Source organism: Trichechus manatus, unplaced genomic scaffold, assembly GCF_000243295.1.
Source record: "Trichechus manatus latirostris isolate Lorelei unplaced genomic scaffold, TriManLat1.0 scaffold00012, whole genome shotgun sequence".
NCBI lineage: Eukaryota > Metazoa > Chordata > Mammalia > Sirenia > Trichechidae > Trichechus > Trichechus manatus.
In genome coordinates this window covers 23,082,927-23,105,409 of record NW_004443948.1, presented here as the reverse complement: position 1 = coordinate 23,105,409, position 22,483 = coordinate 23,082,927, and the positions used below count along the sequence as shown (strand labels likewise).

Genomic DNA, 22,483 nt, shown 5'->3' with positions numbered 1-22,483 from the left:
CAGTCAAGAAATCAAAAGACGCATTGCATTGGGCAAATCTGCTGCAAAAGACCTCTTTAAAGTGTTGAAAAGCAATGATGTCACCTTGAAGATTAAGGTGTGCCTGACCCAAGCCATGGTATTTTTAATTGCATTATATGCACACGAAAGTTGGACGATGAATAAGGAAGACGGAAGAAGAACTGACGCCTTTGGCTTGTGGTGCAGGCGAAGAATATTGAATATACCATGGATTGCCTAAAGAACAAACAAATCTGTGTTGGAAGAAGTACAACCAGAATGCTCCTTAGAAGCAAGGATGGTGAGACTATGTCTTACATGCTTTGGACATGTTGTCAGGAGAGATCAGTCCCTGGAGAAGGACGTCATGCTTGATAAAGTACAGGGTCAGTGAAAAAGAGGAAGACCCTCAAGGAGATGGATTGACACAGTAGGTGCAACAATGGGCTCAAGCATAACAACGATTGTGAGCGTGGCGCAGGAATTAGCAGTGTTTCTTTCTGTAGTACATAGGGTCGCTATGAGTTGGAAACGACTCGAAGGCACCTAACAGCAACGACAACATATTATCTGTTTATGCCTAACCAAGACAGTTCCAGGAACGTAATAAGTGCTCAGTAATTGTAATATAATGGCCGACTGAATGAATGAGTTAATTTCTACAGTCTTTACTGAGATCTGTTATTTTCATAATTTCCAAATCTTTATTTGTTGACATTAGCCTGCAAGTTCTCAACCTGATCTCTATCCAGTTTATTTTTACAATTTGCAGCATTTTTTTTCCTCTGTATACCATCAATTAGTGTAGAAGCTAAACCAATAAAGAAAACAGTTTTTGAACTCTCAGAACCAAATTACATTGATCAGAAGCACATCATCTCTAAGCAGACATTGGTCAATGGGATGCTCAGAAGTACGTATGTCTTTGTGCAGATGCATAGATTATGTTTTAAAAAATAAACAAATAAGAGCCTCAAATTCAGTTCCTTAAATTACCTGGAATAAACCTGTACAACCTGGCAATTCATATACATGAAGGGAGTTGGCAAAATTTCCCAGACAGCTTGTCATTAGACCCTTTCTCCACCATCTGCCCTACTGCAGCCCGGTAAAGCGCATGCAATTTGGACTGAATAAATCTGGGTTACAGCTTGAACTCCATCACACGTTCTAGTGAGCTTGGCCAAATTAATTAGCATATCTGAGTTTCAATCCCATAGTTTATAAAATATGGAAAATAACAGATATATGCTATGTACTTCATAGAGGGAATTCAGAAGCTTACGTAAATAGAGCCCATCTATATGAACTGTGAAAATACTATACACTATTTTTATCATTGTTTACAACGGTGCAAAAAAGGTATTGTCTGATAGAAAAAATGTCAGGAATCTATAAACTTTTCTTAAGGTAAGAAGAAATTATTTCCAAAAGCAAAATGTATATTTTTATTAAAAAGACTTGTTTGCTGTGGTCACTGTCATCGTGGCATTCCAATGGTCAGATGTCTATTTTTTTTTTTTAATTAAAGATGTTTAATCCAAAGTTGATTCTGGATTTATCAATAACACTTCACAAGCAGAAAGCATTATATTTCTCAAGAGTTTAAGATACTTTAGGTTGTTTTCATCAAATCACTATAACCATATAAGCCTTTTGCTATTTTAATATTTTAACATTATTATTCTGATATAATTTTGCATCCAAATATTATTTCAGTAGTTAATAATCCTTATACTTTTGAGATAAAACATTTACGCTTTTGCACATGGCTTAAGTATGTATGCCACCAGTAATGGAAATAGTTTACAATTCATAAATGGCAAAAAAAATAAACAAAAAAAAAAACTGTTGGACACTTGACGCAGTCTCTTTTAAAACAGTTTTAATTTTAATCTTGTGTTTCACACTTCTTCAGTAGAGGCATTTTAGAACACTAAAAATATATATTAAGTTCATGTACAACTTCTAGAAGAAATAGAAGGTAGGTTATGGAATCATTTTGTTGATGATGGTGTCCTTTTTCAGGTTTGTGTATGAAAGTAAGGGAAGGAGGGAGGGAAGGAGGACGAGAGAGAGAGGTGAAGGGAATGAATTAGCTGAAGATTTTCCTAAGGCAATTGCTATTTAGAAGAAAAAAATGAGATTAACTAATATAATTAGCATTATATACATTGGGACCCTGGTGGCACAGTGGTTAAGAACATCACTGCTAACCAAAAGGTCGGTAGCTCGAATCCACCAGCCGCGCCTTGGAAACCTTATGGGGCAGTTCTACTCTGTCCTATAGAGTCGCTATGAGTTGGAATCAACTCAATGGCAATGGGTATATATACATATGATTTCAAAGTATCTCTGAATAAAATACTTAGAATACTATTACATAAAATGTATTTAAATTAAATTGCATACATTGTACGTGTTAGATATTTTCATTTTAAATGTACACTGGCATGCAGGATGGACTTTTGGAAAGATAAGACAGGTTAATAAGACAATATGCTTTAACAGTAAGAAAAACAAAAACACCATAATGGGCATCAGTATTTAAATTTTATTCCTCAATTGTCACTAATTGTGTGACCACAAACATAGCACTTAAAAGTTATAAAGAAGGATTTAATAATTACACTGGCAGTGTAATTTTTTTTTTAATTCAATGCTTAAAAATAGAAAGCTTTACTTTTTACCAAATATCACTCTAACACTGAACCATCAAAAACACTGAACAATTATCAATGACATCTACTAAGGTCTTTAAATGGAGTAGATTTTTATGAAGACTTGTTGGTTGCAAAGATTCATATCCATATACAGACTACGTGGAACAGACTGCTTGCCTACTGTTTCCTCCACCAACCACATTTCTTCCTTCTTAAAATTTTTTGCTACAGATGTCTCCTTGGACCAGCGTCACCTAAAGATGGTTGTGGTAAAATAAACTCTCTCCCTTTCCACACAAAAACATTGTGAATTGTTTTCAATGTGTTGCAAAAGCCTTAGGGAAAAATTTGTTGCCCTTCCTTTTAACATTGGGCTCACCGAGCATCTCAATTTACAGTCTGCATAAATGTTTAACTTAAAGAATAAACATTCTAGAAGCAAAGCTACAACAGATGAGGGAAATCTACGTATCTCGCTCTCTTTTGTACAGTGGCAACACCCGTTTGTTTATTGCTCAATAAATGTTGACAACACTATGAAACATTCGCATATGAAGGGAATTGGGAATCTATTTTCATTTAGCCCAACTGTATCTCGAGATTACAAATGCTTCCATTATCTGCTGTAATGACCTAGCGAGGGAATTGCTCTGAGGAGATTATGCCATGTGATTGCAGCCTTTATCAGTATGAGAATACATATATGAGGAGCTGCCACTTTGCAACCTCAGGAAATTGAAGTAAACAACTAGTGAACTTCGAGTTGATTGTGTTGAGGGAAAATGGCCATCTTATTACGAGTCTTTACAAAAAAGAATACCGCCTTAATGTTTGTTTCGAAAATGACTAAAAATTCAATTTTTACTTTTTTTTCTTCAAGAGCGCTTTGATGTAGGCCTGAGTTAGCAAATGCAAAATTAACAGAGAAAACAAAAAAAACTGAAACAGCTCCATTTTATTTAATTGGGGACACAAACTTATTTTGTAAATTAAAATTTACAATCAAAACTAAAATGTTTATGATGATAAATGCTTTTTTCTTTTAATATATATAACATACTTAGACTTTTACTGCCATTTTTTTGTTCAAAAAATATATGCTACCCCACACGAAAAAGGTCAAGTGTTGCAGTTTGCAAAACCTCCCGGGAACAGTGTTAGATGAACACTGTTTGGCAGAGAAAATAAAAAAAAAAAAAAAAAATTAATAATAAGTTTATATGCCATTTAAAGGAAACAAAATGACTAAACTCAAATAGTTTCTGTATTTTATCTTCTAATGATCAGTTCTACGGCAAACTTCTATAGCAAATGCAGGTAAATTACATCCATCTATTATAGCCGTCTTATAAACTTGTCAAGATGATGTGATTTAGTTTTAAGGATTAAAATGTATTAGATAAACTATTTTAAAGAAATGGGAGAGTCTCCAAAGGTCATATCCTTTTTTTTTTTTAAATCGGTAATTCAGCATTTAGAAATATCTAAAATTTCCAAATAACACTGAATATGAATATTGTTTTAGAAACTCCACTTATAACTATGCTACATGATTTGAAGACTGAAGTTTAACAATTTTTTTGCATTAACAGTCTTCATTATGATAAGTGTATGGCAAATACAATTTACCCTTGATTAAAATGTATTGAAAGACAATTATCACATTAATTGAAGAACAATAAGCCTTCAACTGATCATTGTCCAAGAGAATAGGTGCTCTGATGTGGGGGAGAAAAATATTTAAAATATATATTCTTAACTTTGGAGTGAAATTGTATATTTAAACTTAAGCTTTGAGCTGTAAGGTAAGCAAAAGATCATTTAAATAGAGACTTGTCAGAGGTTAGAAAATTAAGGCTTTAAATAATACAGGAATTGAAAATTTTACCTCTGTATTAAAATGTTACAAAGAGAAAATAGTAGGCACAATATTCATAATCAAACAATCATTTACTATGAAATATCTAAATATACAGAGTTGTATGTTTTATCTTACTATTAGCATAGCTTTTGATGGCAATTAGTTAGGTAGAACTTTGCCTCAGAAGATACAATGATATAAAACCTTAGAAATTTTGAAAACCAGTGACAATAAGCACTGGACCTTCACGGCTCTCTGCTCAATTAAATACTCTACTAAATGTGATGACTGACTAAAGAAAGGATTATGGAATTAGGTGGTCATGCCCATTACAGCTGTATTCTTTCTGGTCATTCTCCTGAAAATACCAATCATATGCCTCTAGAAACAGGATTATATATCAATCAATAATTAATGACCGGGAAGGCAGAGAAACCAGGGATAGAGACATAAATAACGAACAGAATTCTGAAGTTAACAAGTTGGGTCCTTAAGATTAAAAAAAAAAAAAAAGAGAGAAACGCTGGAACATACAAATGTGATAGAGAAATTGTGATAAAACAGAATTGTGAATTTAACTCTATTTTTCTGTCCCTCATTTTTTAGACCTTACATATCTACTGATTTTATTGGGATTCTATCTTATGGGAAAGAGAACCTATGAAGTTATATATGCATGTTATATAATGTTATATATGTATGGTATGTGTTTATGTGTGTGTATATATATGTATGTTATCTATGTATCTTCATGTTGTAGAGCATTCCTTTTATACAGCATTAATTACACAAATCAAGATACAAACCTCTTTCACATTTGCAAGGAAATAGATATCTGTAAACAAAAACAAACAGAAAATAAAGCAAAAACAAGCCTTCAAATAAGAGGAGTACATCTTGCATTCCACTTATTTATTAACTCAAACATATTTACTGATAACTGTGATATCAGTGAATTCTCCATAGGAGAGAATTAAAATACAAATGACATAACTCTTGTTTTCCAAATCTTGTACTTTAATAGAGATACTAACCTATATCCCCAAATAACTAAACTATATTGATTAGTACGACAAACACCAAAAAATAGAGATAAATATTTCACGGGGTTTTAAATACAGGGGAGTTTTTTTTGTTTTTTTTTTTTTTGCTTTTTGTTTTGATGCTCAGGGAAGTTTTCAGGAGGTAGAATTTCAGCAAGGAGAGATATAATGACAGAACTGACTGAACAAAGTCCAAAAGAAAGTAACATTTAGGCTATTTATGTTGATGGTCATTCTGTGTATTATGAATGGAATGGCGATCGGTGCTTAACTTCAGTCAGTCAGTCATTAATTCAATAAATGCACACATTATGCCTATCATGTGTCAGACACTTAACAGTGATGGGGATGAAATGACTGATAAAAACTACATAGTTCCTGCCATCTGGAGTTTATAATATAGTGGGGTGGATAAATACATTAATTACAAATCTAAATAATAACTATATCCCTACAATTACAGAAAATAACAGCAATAATAATAGTACTACTACTACTACTAATAATAATAATAATAACAAATACAGTGACAAAGCGATAGAGGTTGCTATGAGGACATATAACAAGAGTAGTTGATCTAGTTCAGTAACGATAAGGCTTGAGGACAGGTCTCTAGTGTATTGACCTTTGAGCTAAAATCAAAAACTAGAGTAGGGATGAATTAAGCAAACAACAGTGGACAGATGGAGGGGTGAACTTTCTGCTAAGAGTGAGGTGCCAGTCATATGTCTTTACTTTTTGGTTAGATGAGTCAATTCACTCCTTTCTGCAAACAAGTTTTATCTGTGTTTTCTTTTACTTTCAACAGAAAATGTCCTAACTGATTTAGGAGTGCCTTGACCACCTGTACTCACAGCATTTTTAGTTTATAATCTTAGATATTTCTGGAGAGTATCATGATTAATGAATTAAAATTAATAAAGTTAATAGAAATAATAAAATGAACCAAGTCTAACATATTTGTGTTCTTAAATACTGATAGCTTATTTACATATAAAATAGAATACATAATTTTGATAATGTTCAATAAGAGAAGAAACAAATAAAACTATATATTAAATTTCCTTGCGAAGTTCTTGAAATGTATTAATCCAAACTACTACTTACTTGGCAAAAATTAAAATATAAAGCATGGAAATGCTCATATTTTATCAGGCTCTTATGAAAAATAGAATAGGTAAAAAAGGAAAAAGATCAAGCTATTCTTATATTTTTGTTACCAAAATATGTTAACAATATATTCCATGTTAAATTTTTTTTGCCTTTATACCTGCCAGATGATTATCTAAGATTAACAATGTTCACATAATTGATATCAATGTCCTAATTTGACTTGCCAGATGAGTAAAGATTACTTGAAAACTCTGTTGCTATAATGTTTCACTTTTAAAATTGGAAACTATCACACAGGACGTTATGCTATCTTAAAAGGAGATAATATAAAGATGGAACTAAAATACCATTAGCTGAAATTTACTTATTACTAAACATCTATTTGAACTGGAAAAGAATCTACTGAGCAATTTATTCATCATTCATCTATATTCTCGGCACAGTGCCACCAACGACCTGTTGGTCTGGCATTTCCGGTAAGGTAACGACCATATGGATCAAGGGTCCTTCACTCTGCTTAAAAGCTCTACTACTCCACACACTCATTAACTCTTAGGGTATGCTTGGGTAAGAGATCATTAATGCTGGGGAAAAAAGTACACATCCAGTCTATACCACGGATAATGTGTAAATGAGAGCCGTCATCACTGAAGAAAGTTATTATAAAATTGAAAATTAGCGTCTTATTTTCACAGATTATTTTACCATAGAAATGTTTTCTTTGAGAATGAATCAATGCTTCAAACACTCTCTAGGAAAAATAGTTTATTCAAATTTTAATTCAAGTTTATTTCAAATACATACACCCATTTAAAATTTGTGTAACTGCATATTAGACATTACTTCTTACTGTGAGTTTTTCTCTGATCCCACTTCCAAACTGAGTCAGATGCTTTCTATTGGCACAAGATTGGGCAGTGTTTTGTTCTGTTGTACACAGGGTCGCTAAGAGTTAGAACAACTCCACAGCACCTAACAACAATAACAACAATTGTGTGCTCATGTACTTCTTCCCTAGATTTTCTCTCTAATTGTCCATATTTTCCTATTTTTTTGATGCTTTCTTCTCTGTTAGACTGTAAGTGTCATGAGAACAGAGCACTGACTATGGTACCACCAGGGCCTAGTCCAGTTCTGGTGTATGTTGTCCTGTGGCACCGAATCATAGAAAGAAACAAATTTGCTAGATTAAAATGCTTGGTATTGATTACAGAGAGTTAAAAAGGTATTTTGACTGTTAAAATAGAAAAATTAGAGCCACTTTGTAGAAAAGGAAGTCAGTAAGGGAACTCAGGTTTGAATGAGGTTAAATTGAGGAGGAATGTAAAATTGGACCTTTATGGGAAATAGAATGGTAGGACCACCTTTGCTAATGGCAGCTGCCTGTGGAAAGTTTCCATGGTAACTGAAGTCAGCTTTCATCCTGACCGTGAGGAATATATCAGGGGGATTAAACAGATGATGAGGGAGAAGAGGGGGGAAAAAAAATCTTGCAAAGCTTTATCCATCTTTTCTGTCAAGAAGGAGAAAATCAAAGCTTAGTCCAGAAGGAAATCTAAGACAAAATCAGTAATACTTCTCAGAGTTACTAACACCAGAAAAAGGCAGTTCCAGATAAGGAAATTGGTTAATATTTTAGGATGAGCACTTAAATAATTCTTGGTATCAAGAGAAAAAATAGAAACACAGGAATTTTTAGCAAAAATCTCAGGAATACCAAGAATATTGAGGCTTTGAAGTCTCTAAGAATGAACATAGGCCAAGCCATTTTATCATCAAAGAGGTCAAAGGATTTACGGATTGTTTTAAGTCTTGGTTAAATATAGCATTAGAGTGAGTTGACTTTAGGATTAATGACTCTGATGGAAAGTATATCATGTAAAAATTGAAACAATTTTGGGATTACACCAGGGAATAATTTTATAAACTAAAATCTCTTTTTAAAATCTTTATTTTTAATGTTTATGTTTCATTTAAAAAGTGTATTGCATGTTTACATATATAATCAAAATCAGTCTTGTTAATGGATATAATTTTCCCCATAACAAGTTTAATTTGCCAAAGATCACTGACAATATTTCTAAATCTTCTAAATCCCATTCACCAGAAGAGACACAAACTGCCCTTCTGATACCAGGGTATGACTGCCATCAAGTGGCGAAACAAGTTATCATCCACAAGCACAGGGCAATTATTTAGTAATTCCTCTGACAAGGGAGTTGGAAACCCTGGTGGTGTAGTGGTTAAGAGCTACATCTGCCAACCAAAAGACCAGCAGTTCAAATCCACCGGGAACTCTTTGGAAACTCTATGGGGCACTTCTACCCTGTCCTCACTCAATGGCAGTAGGTTTTCTTACAAGGGATACAGGAGTACTTAGCTCAGAGATTTTATAATTAGGACTGTTAATGTAATATAAACAGCCCTGGTCTCTCAATGGTTATGCACTTGGCAGCTAACAGAAAGGTCGGTGGTTCAAACTCACCCAGTGGCTCCATGGGGGAGAAAGACCTGGCAATCTGCTCCCTTAAAGATTACAGCCTAGGAAGACCTATGGGGCAGTTCTTCTCTGTCATATAGGGTCACTATAAAGTCAAAATTGATTCGACAGCACCTAACAGCAACAATATAAGTTAATGTATTTTGTGTTCTTAAATTGCTCATCTCGTTCCTTTTCCTGTGGTAATTTAGAAATGAATGTGTGTCTACATGAATTTTATTTTTTAGAAAGTATTTTTTTTATATTTACTTCATATAATTTGAGTCAAATAAAAAAAATCAGATACGTATGACTGATTTACATTTAAATAATGCCAGTATTACTTGAGCACCAGGAATTAAGGACTCTTAACCATAGGAAAGATCCTTACGAAGCTATGAATCAAGTATTGTTACAGAGCCTACACTATACTGCAAAGTACACAGGAGGATTAAAATTACCTTTAAAATATGCATATAATGAGGGTGAGGTGGATATGAAGAGGGGTAGTCCTGACGTAGAAGGTAAAAATCTGAAACCACTTAGGGAAACAGAATCAAATACAAGGAGAATACAATTTCATTAAAACGAAAAAAGGAATTATCAAGAAGAGTCTTTTTATGTTCAATGTGTGCTGTTTATGCAGGCATAAAACCTACAAAAGCATTTAAAATATTTATGTAAAATGGTAGTTACATACCGCCCCCCACCCCCGAATAAGGCTTGGCATGGAAAGAGATAGGCATTAGTTGTTTGGAAATCTTAGCCTAACACTTCATCTCCCAAGTAGTTGAAAAAGTGACATATTAATATAAGATCTTTTTGGAAGGACATAGTATGAACCACATAGTATCCATAAATAATACGTGACCATAATTGTCCCTCAAGTCACACAAAATGATTCTATATTCGATTACTTAAGTCAATAAATTTTTCAATTTTTTAGAAACAAAATAATATATTAAACATACTTTCTCCTAAATTTTGCTCCCTTAATAATTTCTAAAGTTGATTAAACCATTATAAACTCCCCATACATCCTCATAAACGAGACAGAGTTCTTAACAATAGTTCATAATAACATCCATTCATGCTATAGTATATTCTCATAGTTAAAAATCAGCCAAGTCTTCTGGTACTCCTGTCTAATTTTTATAGTCAGTTACTTGCTCCAAAATTGCACATTTCATACTGTTTTCACAGGAAGTACAAGATAATGATACATATATTCCTGTAAGTTTTTTTGTCAGAACTTTGCCCATCAAATTATAAAAGAGAGACCTGTCATATAAATTCTACAGTAGTTCAATTCATTAGGCAATATTTTGGATGTTCCATGCATCTCTGTTTTATGAAAAGTTCTGTTAAATTTACTGCCTCCTCATCTTCTAAACCAGCTCTATAGCTGCAAAAGTTACACAACCAGGTACTTTTGGCACAGCACTTTAAAAATGTTCTTAGTGCAAATCAATATGCCACTTCTACGTTTCTAAGCAATGACTAATTTCCAATCTAATTTTGCCATCACTCATAATTGCTTGACATTTTGGTGTGGATGTGAAAATTTTAGCATCCAGCATATACTGGAATAATAGCTTCAAAAATATTTTATAATTGCAAAAATTATTACTGAATATTTATTTCCTTTCTCTTGCTGAGATATTGCACTTTATCACCCACAGCTATGGGTACAAGTTTGAGAAAGCATATCTTGCCCATGGTTCTGAACTTCACAGGTATTATCAGAAGTGTTTCACCAAACCAGTACCTAAGTAAATTTTATGCAATACTTATGTACTTAAATTAAAAATCCCAAAACTTTCATGAAAATTGAGATTTTCCGATTTCCAGATTCTAACCAGACCTGGGAATATTTTGGTGGGCAACACAATTTAATTTTGACAAAATTCTTAAAAACAGATTATGGTTAAGCACCTGCTAGCAGCAAAACAATTTACACAGATGAATAAGTCAGACAATATTTTTCATCATGGTGTGGAGTGAGTGGGAAAGAAGGAACAGAGAAAAGCGAAAGGAGAAATATCACAGAATATTTGGACTTCTAGAATTAAAGCACATTGTGATAGGAAAGGAGTGCTTTAACAGCTTTGGGCATCAGACTTAGATTTCATGATCCAGTAAAATCACATAATCTGTTGCGGTGAGTCGATTCGGACTCATAGCGACCCTATAGGACACAGTAGCACTACCCCTATCAGGTTCCAAGGAGCGGCTGGTGGATTCCAACTGCCGACCTTTTGGTCAGCAGGCGTAGCTCAAAATCACATAATGGAAACAAAATACAATATTTTGGGGTACATACATAAGGTTGTCAAGTTGTATGTTTTTAAGTGAAGACATTAAAATCAAGCAAATATAAAAGTATCTTTTACCATCCACAATTTCAGGAAAAAAGAGACAACTGTAAAAATTTAAATTAAGTATATAGTATACGGAGCCCTGGTGGCACAGTGGTTAAGAGCTCGGCTGCTAACCAAAAGGTCAGTAGTTGGAATCCACCAGCTGCTCTTTGGAAACCCTGTGGGGCAGTTCTACTCTGTCCTAGAGGGTCACTATGAGTCGTAATCGACTTGACAGCAACGGGTTTGGTGTTTTTTTTTTTGGATATAGTATATAGACTACATAAACATAAAACAAATGACATTCTTTTAATCTATTAACTCTGGCTTAATTAAAATAAAAAAAAATACTACGTTTTCTTTCTTTATTTTTATTTTATTTTTTCTTTTTGCAAAAGAATATCATTTGATGAGGTCACTATGCATCAGAATCAACTGCATGGCAACAGGTTTCGGGTTTTTAATAGAGCCCAGTCACCTGAATCTAACATTTCATAGTTGTAAGACCTTGAACAAATTATTTAAAATCTCTGTGCCTCAGATTAATCAATTTTAAAATGCTGATAACAATAAGTACCTCACAGGCAATATAACATGTGCTTTATTTTGTGAGCTATATCATTTTATATTTTGTTATTCTAACTGAATACAATTCCCAAAACCCAACTAAGTGACTATTCAGATAAGCTTAAAAACATGGGCTTATCAACACATCTAAGAGAGCTCATTTAATTCCGCAGCATGAAAAAGTCTTACCACTTCCATATCCCACATTCCAAGAACAATTCCTGATATAAGAATATATTCACTAAATATTTGTTGAACTAATTAGGGAATAGATTCTTAAACAGTATGAAGAAAAGATGAGGAATGAATAAGATAATGAGATAAGAACGTTTCTCTAAAGATACACTATCAGAGTGCAAATGCCAGATCTACTACTTCCTAGCTATATGACCTTGGACAAGTGACTCGACTCTCTTGATCTGCTGATTTTTGATCTCTCGGAAGTGTGTCATAGGGCTTTATGAGGAAAAATAAATGGATTTGTGCATACAAAATACTTAGAAATGCCCACAAAACAATAGCAAATTATATATTACTAAAGTAATACTTTAGATTTCAGCAAATAAATTGTTACTATAAATGATAGCTTCTTACAAATACTTCTATATTTTATTATTTGTTACCCATGGTATTTCAAGTACAATGTTTGACGTGAATAAATTATATGGAAATGTACCTATAACTTTATACTACTGTGATCTCAGAAACAGACTAGGCAATTCAAATATAGTTGCCATAGACTGAATTGTGTGCCCCCCCAAAATATGTGTCATCTTGGCTAGGCCATAGTTCCCAGTATTGTGTGACTGTCCTCCGTTTTGTGATCTGATGCAAGTACCTTCCATTTTGTGATGTGTTGTAAATCCTAACCTCTGTCTGTGGTTAATGAGGCAGGATTAGAGTTAAAGAGGATTAGGTTATGTTTGTTATGTTAATGGAGCAGGATTAGGGTGGGATGCATCACCCTTACTTAAGTCACCGCCCTTACTCAGGTCACAGCCCTGATTCAATGTAAGGGGAGTTTCCCTGAGGTGTGGCCTGAATCACCTTTTATTTTACAAGAGATAAAAAAGAGTGAAAAGTGAGCATAGAGAGAGGGACCAAGAAAGAAGAGCTGGGAGTGGGGTGCATCCTTTGTAACAGGGTCCCGGAACTGAGAACCTCCTAGACCCAGGGAAAGATTGATGCCAAGACACAGGGAGATCTCCAAAGGACTCTGGGCCCACAGATGCTGAAAGCAGACAAGGACCTTTCCCCAGAGGCAACAAAGAGAGAAAGCCTTCTCCTAGAACTGGCACCCTGACTTTGGACTTCCAGCCTCCTAAAAAACTGTGAGAATAAATTTGTTTGTTAATGCCATCCTTTGGTGGTATTTCTGTTACAGTGGTGCTAGTTAACTAAGACAATAGTTCCTTAAGATAGAAAATGATAAACATAATGAAGTAAAGTATGCTTTACTGTTTAATTCACATAATAATTTAATTTAAAACTCCTTATAATTCTACACTAACCCCTCTTAGAAAAATACATTCTATGGGCAGCAAGGGGCAGGGAAAGTAAACAGAAGAAGCAAACAACCTTATTAATCACCAAAGTCATTTCACAAGAATATGCAATTTGGCTTTCACAAAAAAATGATTGAAAGCATATTTAATGTTTAAAATAAAATAATTTAAAACATTATTTAATTCATGATGAATAAAATTCTGTTTAAAAATAATACTGAAATACTTCAAACATAAATAATAATAAATAAGTAAAGAATACAAAACAGTTATGACCCAGAACTAAGATAAAATGTTTTGCCATGTGTACACCAGACTGTTCTCTTAAAAAAAAAAAAGCAAGTGTTGCACATGCACCAAATACAGATGATTCTCTTTTTCTTTTCTTCCAGCAGTAGAAACTCTCCCCAAGGTAGTGTTCATGTTTTCTATCAAGAGTTTTGCCTTTAGGTTACGTATATACTATAAACACATACCAATATACTATTCCATGTTTTAATGTTTTGCACAAATTCTATCTTAAAAACATTTTTAGATTTTTAATAGTTCATTCAATTTTAGATTTTGATATTTTTATGGATTTATCTTAAGGACATACTTATAATCTGACCACTTCATTTCCTAATATAGGGCTGGAACATGAGCCCTTTTAGTTTAAAAGGTAACAATAGACTGAACATGATGATAACCATGAAAACGCTGTAGTCCTGGGCAGTGTTTTGTTCTGTTGTCTGGAGGGTCACCATGAGTCAGAGCCAGCTCGTGGTAACTAACACAACAAGGTGGTAAAGAGCGTAACTATAGTTTGTGTATCCCAAGGCTATATCCCAAAATACATTGAGAATGTCAAGGACGCTGATGTCATATAGATTCGGGCTGGGTTCAAATTCTGGCTCTTAATGTACATAGGCTACCTGTGGTGATAATGAGGATTAAATGAAGTTTGTTTGTGAATGACTCATCACAATGACTGGTGATATGATACACAGTACACTGTTTCTACTCATAAAAATATTTTGCAAGAAATCATAGTTCATAAGAAAAGATTTTCCAAGTACATCAAAGACACAAGGGATAGAGATTAGTCCACAGGGCTGGACTAATGGACCATAACTACCATAACCTTCAGCAGACTGAGCCCAGAACAACTAGATGGTGCCAAGCCACCACCACTGACTGCTCTGACAAGGATCACAACAGAGCGTCCCAGACAGAGAGGGAAAAAAATGTAGAACAAAATTAGAAATTCACATATACACATAAAAAAGACCAGACTTGCTGGTCTGACAGAGACTGGAGAAACTCTAAGAGTACGGTCCCTGGACACCCTTTTAACTCAGTACTGAAGTCACTCCCGAGGTTTACCCTTCAACCAAAGATTACACAGGTCTACAGGGCAAACAATAACACACGTGAGAATGCTTCATAGTTCAGTCATGTATAAGAGACTAAATAGGCATACCATCCCAAAAGCAAAGACCAGCAGTCAGGAAGGGACAGGAAAACTGGATGAATGGAAACAGGGAACCCAGTACGGAGAAAAGTGTTGACACATTGTGGAGTTGGCAATCAATGTTACAAAAAAATTCATGTATTTATTGTTTAATGAGAAACTAATTTGCTCTGTAAACTTTCACCTAAAGCACAATCTAAAAAAAAAGAAAGAAAAAACTTTGCATGCATTTTGATGGCATTTCTTATCAGCTGCTAAGTCTGTATAAGTCTGTATATGGAGAAAAGATGGTGTCGTCTTTGAAGCTGAACCATAATAGAGGCATAATTTAAAAAATATATATATATAAGATTTGCTGAATATAGAGCTTAAGATTATGAAGGTTTATTTAGTACTTTATGAAAGAACTGCAATCAAGGCAATTCTTGATATTACTAACCCATTGCATGTATGTGTGCGTCTATACCCACATGCTCAGGGGGTGGGGTAGTGTAATTAACAAAGCCCTGTACCTCTCCTCTATAGAAGTTTCTTTGGTATCCACATTTTTTTTTTGTTTTTACTATATCATGCCTGTGGTGGTTTCTTTCCATTACCTAACTGCCCCCCTACCCAAGTTTTCCCCTTGTCTCCTCAACAAAACTAATGACATACCAAAGAATCCCTTTCAACTACGAAACACATTCTCCCTGAGGGGAGTTCTGGTAAATAAGATGTTCTCCACCTCATTGCCTTTCAGTGATGTTTTGACGCCTCTTATGGATTGCATCCCTGGGCAACTGTCCAGCTGAGCTGTCCCATAATCTGTCTCTGGTTGCTTTTTTTTGAAGATAGAATGCTTCATTCTGTTATTAGTCAGCAAAGAGACACTTCTTGTTGAATTAATGTAAGTAAACTTGCTATCACGGATTGAGCTTATCATCCATGATGTTCTTTAAATAACTCTGGAAGAAAAACAATCTCTTCTTTGAGTCTTTTATCCTCCTTGAGTTTTTAAGCAGTTGTACTTCATGATGGATTCTTGGAGTAAATCAGTTATGGAGTGGCCTGGTGTTCTTAAATATTTCACTGTTTTGAAAAGTGTTAAAGAAATTAATTCCCTGCCTTTTAGAATTTAGGTGGTTAAAGTTTTTTTCTATTCTAAAATATTGACTAATATAAATTCAATAAGGACAAAAATGGTAACAGTCAGCAACTGATATACTTCCTACCAAATTAGCCTATTTTATGTATCAAATACATCAAGGTAAAATATAATTGAGTGAAGATAAGAGGAGACAATAAATTACATACATAAATACAATCTATCACAGTATTTCCACTGTTTAATGGCAGAAAGGCCAATTATTTTCTATGCCCACATCTAAGACAGATTACTAACGTGAGCTTTTGACTTTATAAATAAAAATTAGCCAGCACATCTAACACATGAATGCTGTTGTTCCGTGCTGGCCAGTCGATTCCCAGTCGTTGCGGCCCTATATGACAAACAGAACTGACCCATAGGGTTTCCTAAGCTATAATCTTTATGGAAGTTCTACTCTGTCATATAGGGTAGCTGTGAGTGGGAATCAATTTGATTGCACACAGTAACAATGATCTTTATGGAAGCAGATCGCTAAGGTTTTTATCCTGAGGAGGCCGTGGTGGGTTTGAACCTCCAACCCTTCAGGTTAGCAGCCCAGTGGTTAACCAACATACCACCAGGGCTCCTTGACTCAAGTACTTCCCACATATTGCTGAGAAATCCCTCAGAAGGCTGTGCTCTGGAGAGGTTCCTCAGGATCTTCTATTGCCACTTTCTCACCATAGTAACGTGTTGCTGTCTTTTGTTTGGAGAGTGAAAAAAAAAGTGGTAAGCACAGTTTTTTGAGCACAGCAGTCCTCTACTAATGTCTGCCACGCTCCTTGCTCCCTCTCTTCTATTCTCTAGTGAAAAGCTATTACTCAGTCTTTGTCTATTTCTAACTTTTCAGTGCAGAGCAGAGAGCCAGAGCTTTTATGACTGCAGGCTATAACAAAATGGAATTACATACGAACAGCCTCTGCAATGACGCAGGCACTTGTATATGGATCACTTCCATGACTAGCTATCAGTCTCCCTGATCTTCTTCTCTGGCCCTTCCTTACATGACCAGGATCAGCTCCCCCCATCACCAGATGTATCATCATGCTTTATAGCCCAAGCTAAACCCACTGGGAAAAGGGAATCAATTCCCTCCTAACCTAGGGCTCATTACCTATGTCCTCATTTTATGCTCTCAAAGTCATCTCTTAATAGCATCCTGAGAGTAGAAATGTCAAGGTGTCAATAACGTAATTACATGCACCTCCAACATCAATATATTTCCCAGACTCAGAATTATTTTTATATTAAACCACAATGTAGAAGAGGCATCCATTCACCAGTCTAGGTTGGGGAAAGTTGGGTTAAACAAAAAGATACTGCTTAAGCCCCTCTAATTAAGGTAAACAACTCAGAGTCCAATCTCCACCAGGTTTGCTTTACTAAACATAAAACACAAAACAAAGAGAACATGTTATAAATGTAGCCAGATAATTTTATGTTGAATATAAAACCTTACTGAGCATGAGATGAAATGATGCAATGAGAAAACTATGCTGAGAATTTTAAGAACTCAATATCTACTTATTTGTGGGTGTCCATAAACTAAACTACCCAAGAGAATATTCAAGGACTTTTTTTTCTTAAGGCCTATTGTATAATAATCTTGACATAGGTATTACCACTTTTTCAATTGTTCAAATTATTTTATAATCAGAATCTGATCTATCATTAAACATACCCATTAAATACAGCACTGAAATTTATAATCATATACAGTTTACCATAAAGAACTAAAATAAAATGATGTTAAGTATTTTACCCAAGGTCATCTTAACATTTTAAAAATGGACTAGGAAGCATATTACGGTATTTAGTGTATGTCTGCCCACCAGGGCTCTTAACATTACAAAGTCTTCTAATTGGTATTAATATTACAACAGAGACATCCATTCCAGCCTCCCCTGCTGCTTAGTACAGATTGCATTTTATTAGTCTGAAGACATTTAAATGGTTTGAAGTGATAATTAAAATGTTCCTTTAATATGTTCTATTTTATTCATTGTCAACTGATTCAAGGTCACATACTATTGTCCAGTATTACATTTCACACTTTAAACGTTTTTCTACTCCAATTTACATACTTGGAAATGTTTATAGCTTGGTCTATTTTCAATATATCTAAGAAAATTCCACTTAGCTACTAATTGTAATTAACTTCAAAGGGACTTATAATCTAACACAGCATTTCGATTAATTTTGTGACTCAAGTTCATAGTCACAAAAAATTAATAATGTATTAAGTAGAGTTATTCATAATTCATATGCACAGTTTTGCTTTAAGTATTTAACTTGGAAACACTGACATGCATACCTTTCTTAAGGAACCAATATTAAATAGCACAACTAACACGATTTATTATTGCTTTTTGCTTAATTCTTCTTCTTGATAAGGCATATTAAAAAAAAGGACTTAACTGCATTTCTTCAACTATAATGATTTAGTAGTCAGCCAATTTCTATGAACATGAGTAATTTTATATTTTACCTGTTTTGTTGGTTGCTTCTTATACTGATTGGCTTAGCTGTCTGCCCTCACATACTCTCAATTTCCTATCTGCTGACCAATCCACCCCCTATCCTTGATCCTGGAATGGGAAAATGGAAGGAGTACCTGGATAAACCCATAGAATCCACAGTTCAAGTGCACAGTTGCAGATGATAGATGTTTATGGCCTGTTCCTAATAACCAGGTGCTTATTCAGTTCCCTGTGGGCAAGCCTCACATTAAGCTCTAGTTCAAATAGCTGGGCTCAAGGTATGCTCCGTTGTGCTAGAATCCCAGTGTGATTCCCTGCTTGGCATGATAGATTCAATAGAATGCCTTTAACTGCCTTCAACCAATGTAGTTTTATCTCTCAACCCTTGTCCTAATGGCTGGTCATAGAAAACTGGGCAAGGATATAGTCAAACAGACAACATCTGGAATGAACAACACTACATCATCTTGACTCCCAAAATTCACCTTTATACACATTCCTCCTCACTGCTTATATTTAAGTTCAAAATTACTAAAGCATTCCTCAGTTAATAAGACAGTTTGTGTTTTAACATAATCATGCTCTGATTCACCTGTGCTGGTGGCGCAGTGGTTAAGAGCTCAGGCTGCTAACCAAAAGGTCAGCAGTTTCAGTCCACCAGCCACTCTGTGGAAACCCTATGGGGCAGTTCTACTCTGTCCTACAGGGTCACTATGAGTCAGAACCAACACGATAGTAATAGTTTTTTGGTTTATGTGCTATAAGTATCCAAACAAATGTGACTATATGCTCTCTAAGATGTGTTGTTCTGTTTCATATATTTTAATATTCAATAATAATCACAGTGCATATACATGTATATATGTGTGTTTTTTCAGTTTTCTAAAGGTAATGTGCAATTCTGAGAGATTCCCACAAATATGATTTTGGTTTGTTTAAATATTGATAAATAACTTTAAATTGTAAAGAAATATCAGCTATCTCCTCATACACGTGCAAATTATTCCCTCATAATTTTTAATAAAATTGCATTTAATATCTGTGATGGTCTGAATTTATTGTAAATATTATAAATACCAAACCAAGAAGTCTTCTATATTATCCCATTGACTTCCCACTAAATGAATCAAATCTTTCATTTTTTTACTGAGTAAGCATTACAAAATTAGTTGCAATATCTCCAGTTTATGTATTGATTAACCAAGGCACATATGTAAGCTATCCTGAATTCCAAATGGGTAAAAAAAAAAAAAAGGGAGAGAAGATTACTAAGCACGTAATTTTATGTTGCAGAAGCACATAACAACAGTTGTAGCATGGAGTCTTCAAATATCATCACTTATTGAGAAGTAAAATTCTTAAGGCTTTGTTTGTATGTGCGCATGTATCACAAGAATTAACTGGGAGTGGTATGTGTTACATTATTCTCAATGTTCAAACTTAATAGGATTAGGTGAACAAGAAGTAGATAAACTTTACTCTTGGTATTTGTGTATGTATGCATAAATGTTGTAGAAACTTCCACCAACTAGCTTGAATATTTATTATTAGAGAGAATAAAATATGCACCTAGAAGAAGAACTTAAACAAAGGTGGTAAAAAAAAAAAAAAAAGGGATAGAATGTGGAAGTACTATTATTAAAGGTGAAGTTTCATAATAATGTAGGAATTGTAGTCACAAGAGTGATAGCAGTTCCTTGTTGTGCTTATAACCCCAAAAAGCAATTAAGAAAAATCTTTGCCAGATGGCTGTATGCAATAATATGAATAAATTGGCAACTGTCCAATTTTTATAAAATATTTTAATAGATATTAGACAGCAGAAGTATCACCAGTTTGAGACAGGTTATTTAAAATAAAGTGGACAGTTTCATTTCAGTCCATGCAAATATTCATGGGAGAACCTACGGGGTGGTGTTAACCTGAGTGCTAAGGCTGGATGATTCTTTGTCAGAATATTGGCTTGAACCCAGATCTGATTTCCAGCTTATCCTTCTTTCCAGCCCAAGTTTGAAAATGTTAGTTTTGAAAAAAAATAATGAACAAAACAAGCTTTCAAAGAAATCTCTTCATCCTGATTAATTTTTATAAATTATGCAGCACAAGAATACAGAGTACGTGTTTAGCATCAAGTATAACAAAACTATTGGAAATATTAAAGAAAAAAATACGGCTGTTAGAAATAATTTCAGCAATAACTATTTTCGACACGATAAATATTCCCTTTATGATTTTATTACATTGGTGTAACTCTCTATGAATGGTTGTAGTGCCTAGATGCTGATAGTACTAGATATAGAAGTCAGAGAAATAAGATAACATTGTAAGAATCAGTGAAGACAACAGTAGAATAGCTTTTAGATGAGAGTTCTGATTCAGTAAATACACAAATGTCAAAAGTTGAGATTTAGCACATGCAGTAACCAGAGATAAAAGCAGGCAGGTATATCAAGAGATACTTGTTTATACCCAATAGACACTTGTTTAATGAATGAATGACTTCCAATGTTAACTAAGACGTGGAATATTCTGCAATAATATCAAAACCTTTTCTTTAATCATAAGAATCATAATGGGTAGAAGTGAACTGATTTCAAAGTGACATAGCCCAAAGGAAGAACTCATACGAAAATCACATATAAAATAAATGTCTAGTAAACTTAATTGCTATGTAAGTCTCTGCAGTCATAAATCGACCAATTCTGAACACAAGTGATAGAAAATAAACCAATACCTACACATACTCAAAAGTCATCTGGAAAACCCTTAAGTCTAAGGTGTCTCAAATACTGATTATTCTAAGTGATAATCACTTGCGTCACCCCAAACTCGTGTCTATTCTAGCACTTTGGCAGAAAAGCTGCTTCTGCTACAGTTTTGTACTCCTTCATTCATCAAATACTGATTGAGCATCTACCACGTGTTAGGAAATGTGGTAGACACTGGGGAAACAAGAATGTATAAGGTAAAACATGTGCCTCCGCCCCGAAGAAATAAGACTACTGGGAGATTTTAAGACAAGTTTGAAACTCATTTACACTGAGATCATTACTGTATACATGAAATGATAACTCAAAACAACACTGAGTTGGCAAAAATAAATGCCGCTAAGTCCATGCATGAGAAGTTTGTGCAGTTTACTCTTAAGAACTCTCAGAAACTGTATGTTATGGGTTGAATCGTGTCCCCCAAAATGTGTGTCAACTTGGCTAGGCCACTATTCCCAGTATTGTGTGATCGTCCGCCATTTTGTCATCTGATGTGATTTTCCTATGTGTTATAAATCCTAGCCTCTGTGATGTTAATGAGGCAGGATTAGAGGCAGTTATGTTAATAAGGCAGGACACAATCTACAGGATTAGGCTGTATCTTGCAGAGAGAGCAGAGAGAAGAGGGACCTCATGCCATCAAGAAAGAAGTGCTAGGAGCGGAGTCTGTCCTTCTGATCCAGGGTCCCTGTGCTGAGAAGCTCCTAGACCAGGGCAAGATTGATGACAAGGACCTTCCCCCAGAGCCAATACAGAGAGAAAGCCTTCCCCTGGAGCTGGCACCCTGATTTCTAGCCTCCTAAACTATGAGAGAATGAATCTGCTTGCCGAAACCATCCACCTGTGGTATGTCTGTTATAGGAGCACTAGAAAACTAAGACTCTGTATATTATTTTTCTAGACTGTAGAAGCTAGTTTTTCAGATTTCATAGGCAAAATATGCCTAGGCAAAGTAAACTGAAGCACTGAGAAAACAAGTTACCCAAAGTTACAAAACTGGGTAATGGCTGAGCATAAATAATAAGCAGACCTAGAGCTAGTTTGTAACAACAGAGACATGAAAAC

At 34.6% G+C, this 22,483-nt stretch overlaps 1 protein-coding gene across 1 annotated transcript in view; it reads right to left on the bottom strand.

The window, feature by feature from the left end:
- The window catches only part of NCAM2 (neural cell adhesion molecule 2), a 289,809-nt gene extending 272,611 nt beyond the window's left edge, over nt 1-17,198 (bottom strand). The window contains exon 1 of the mRNA XM_004371382.1: nt 17,081-17,198. Coding sequence (XP_004371439.1) covers nt 17,081-17,198 — 118 coding nt within the window. The remainder of the gene's footprint in view (nt 1-17,080) is intronic.
- Nucleotides 17,199-22,483: the final 5,285 nt, after the last annotated feature.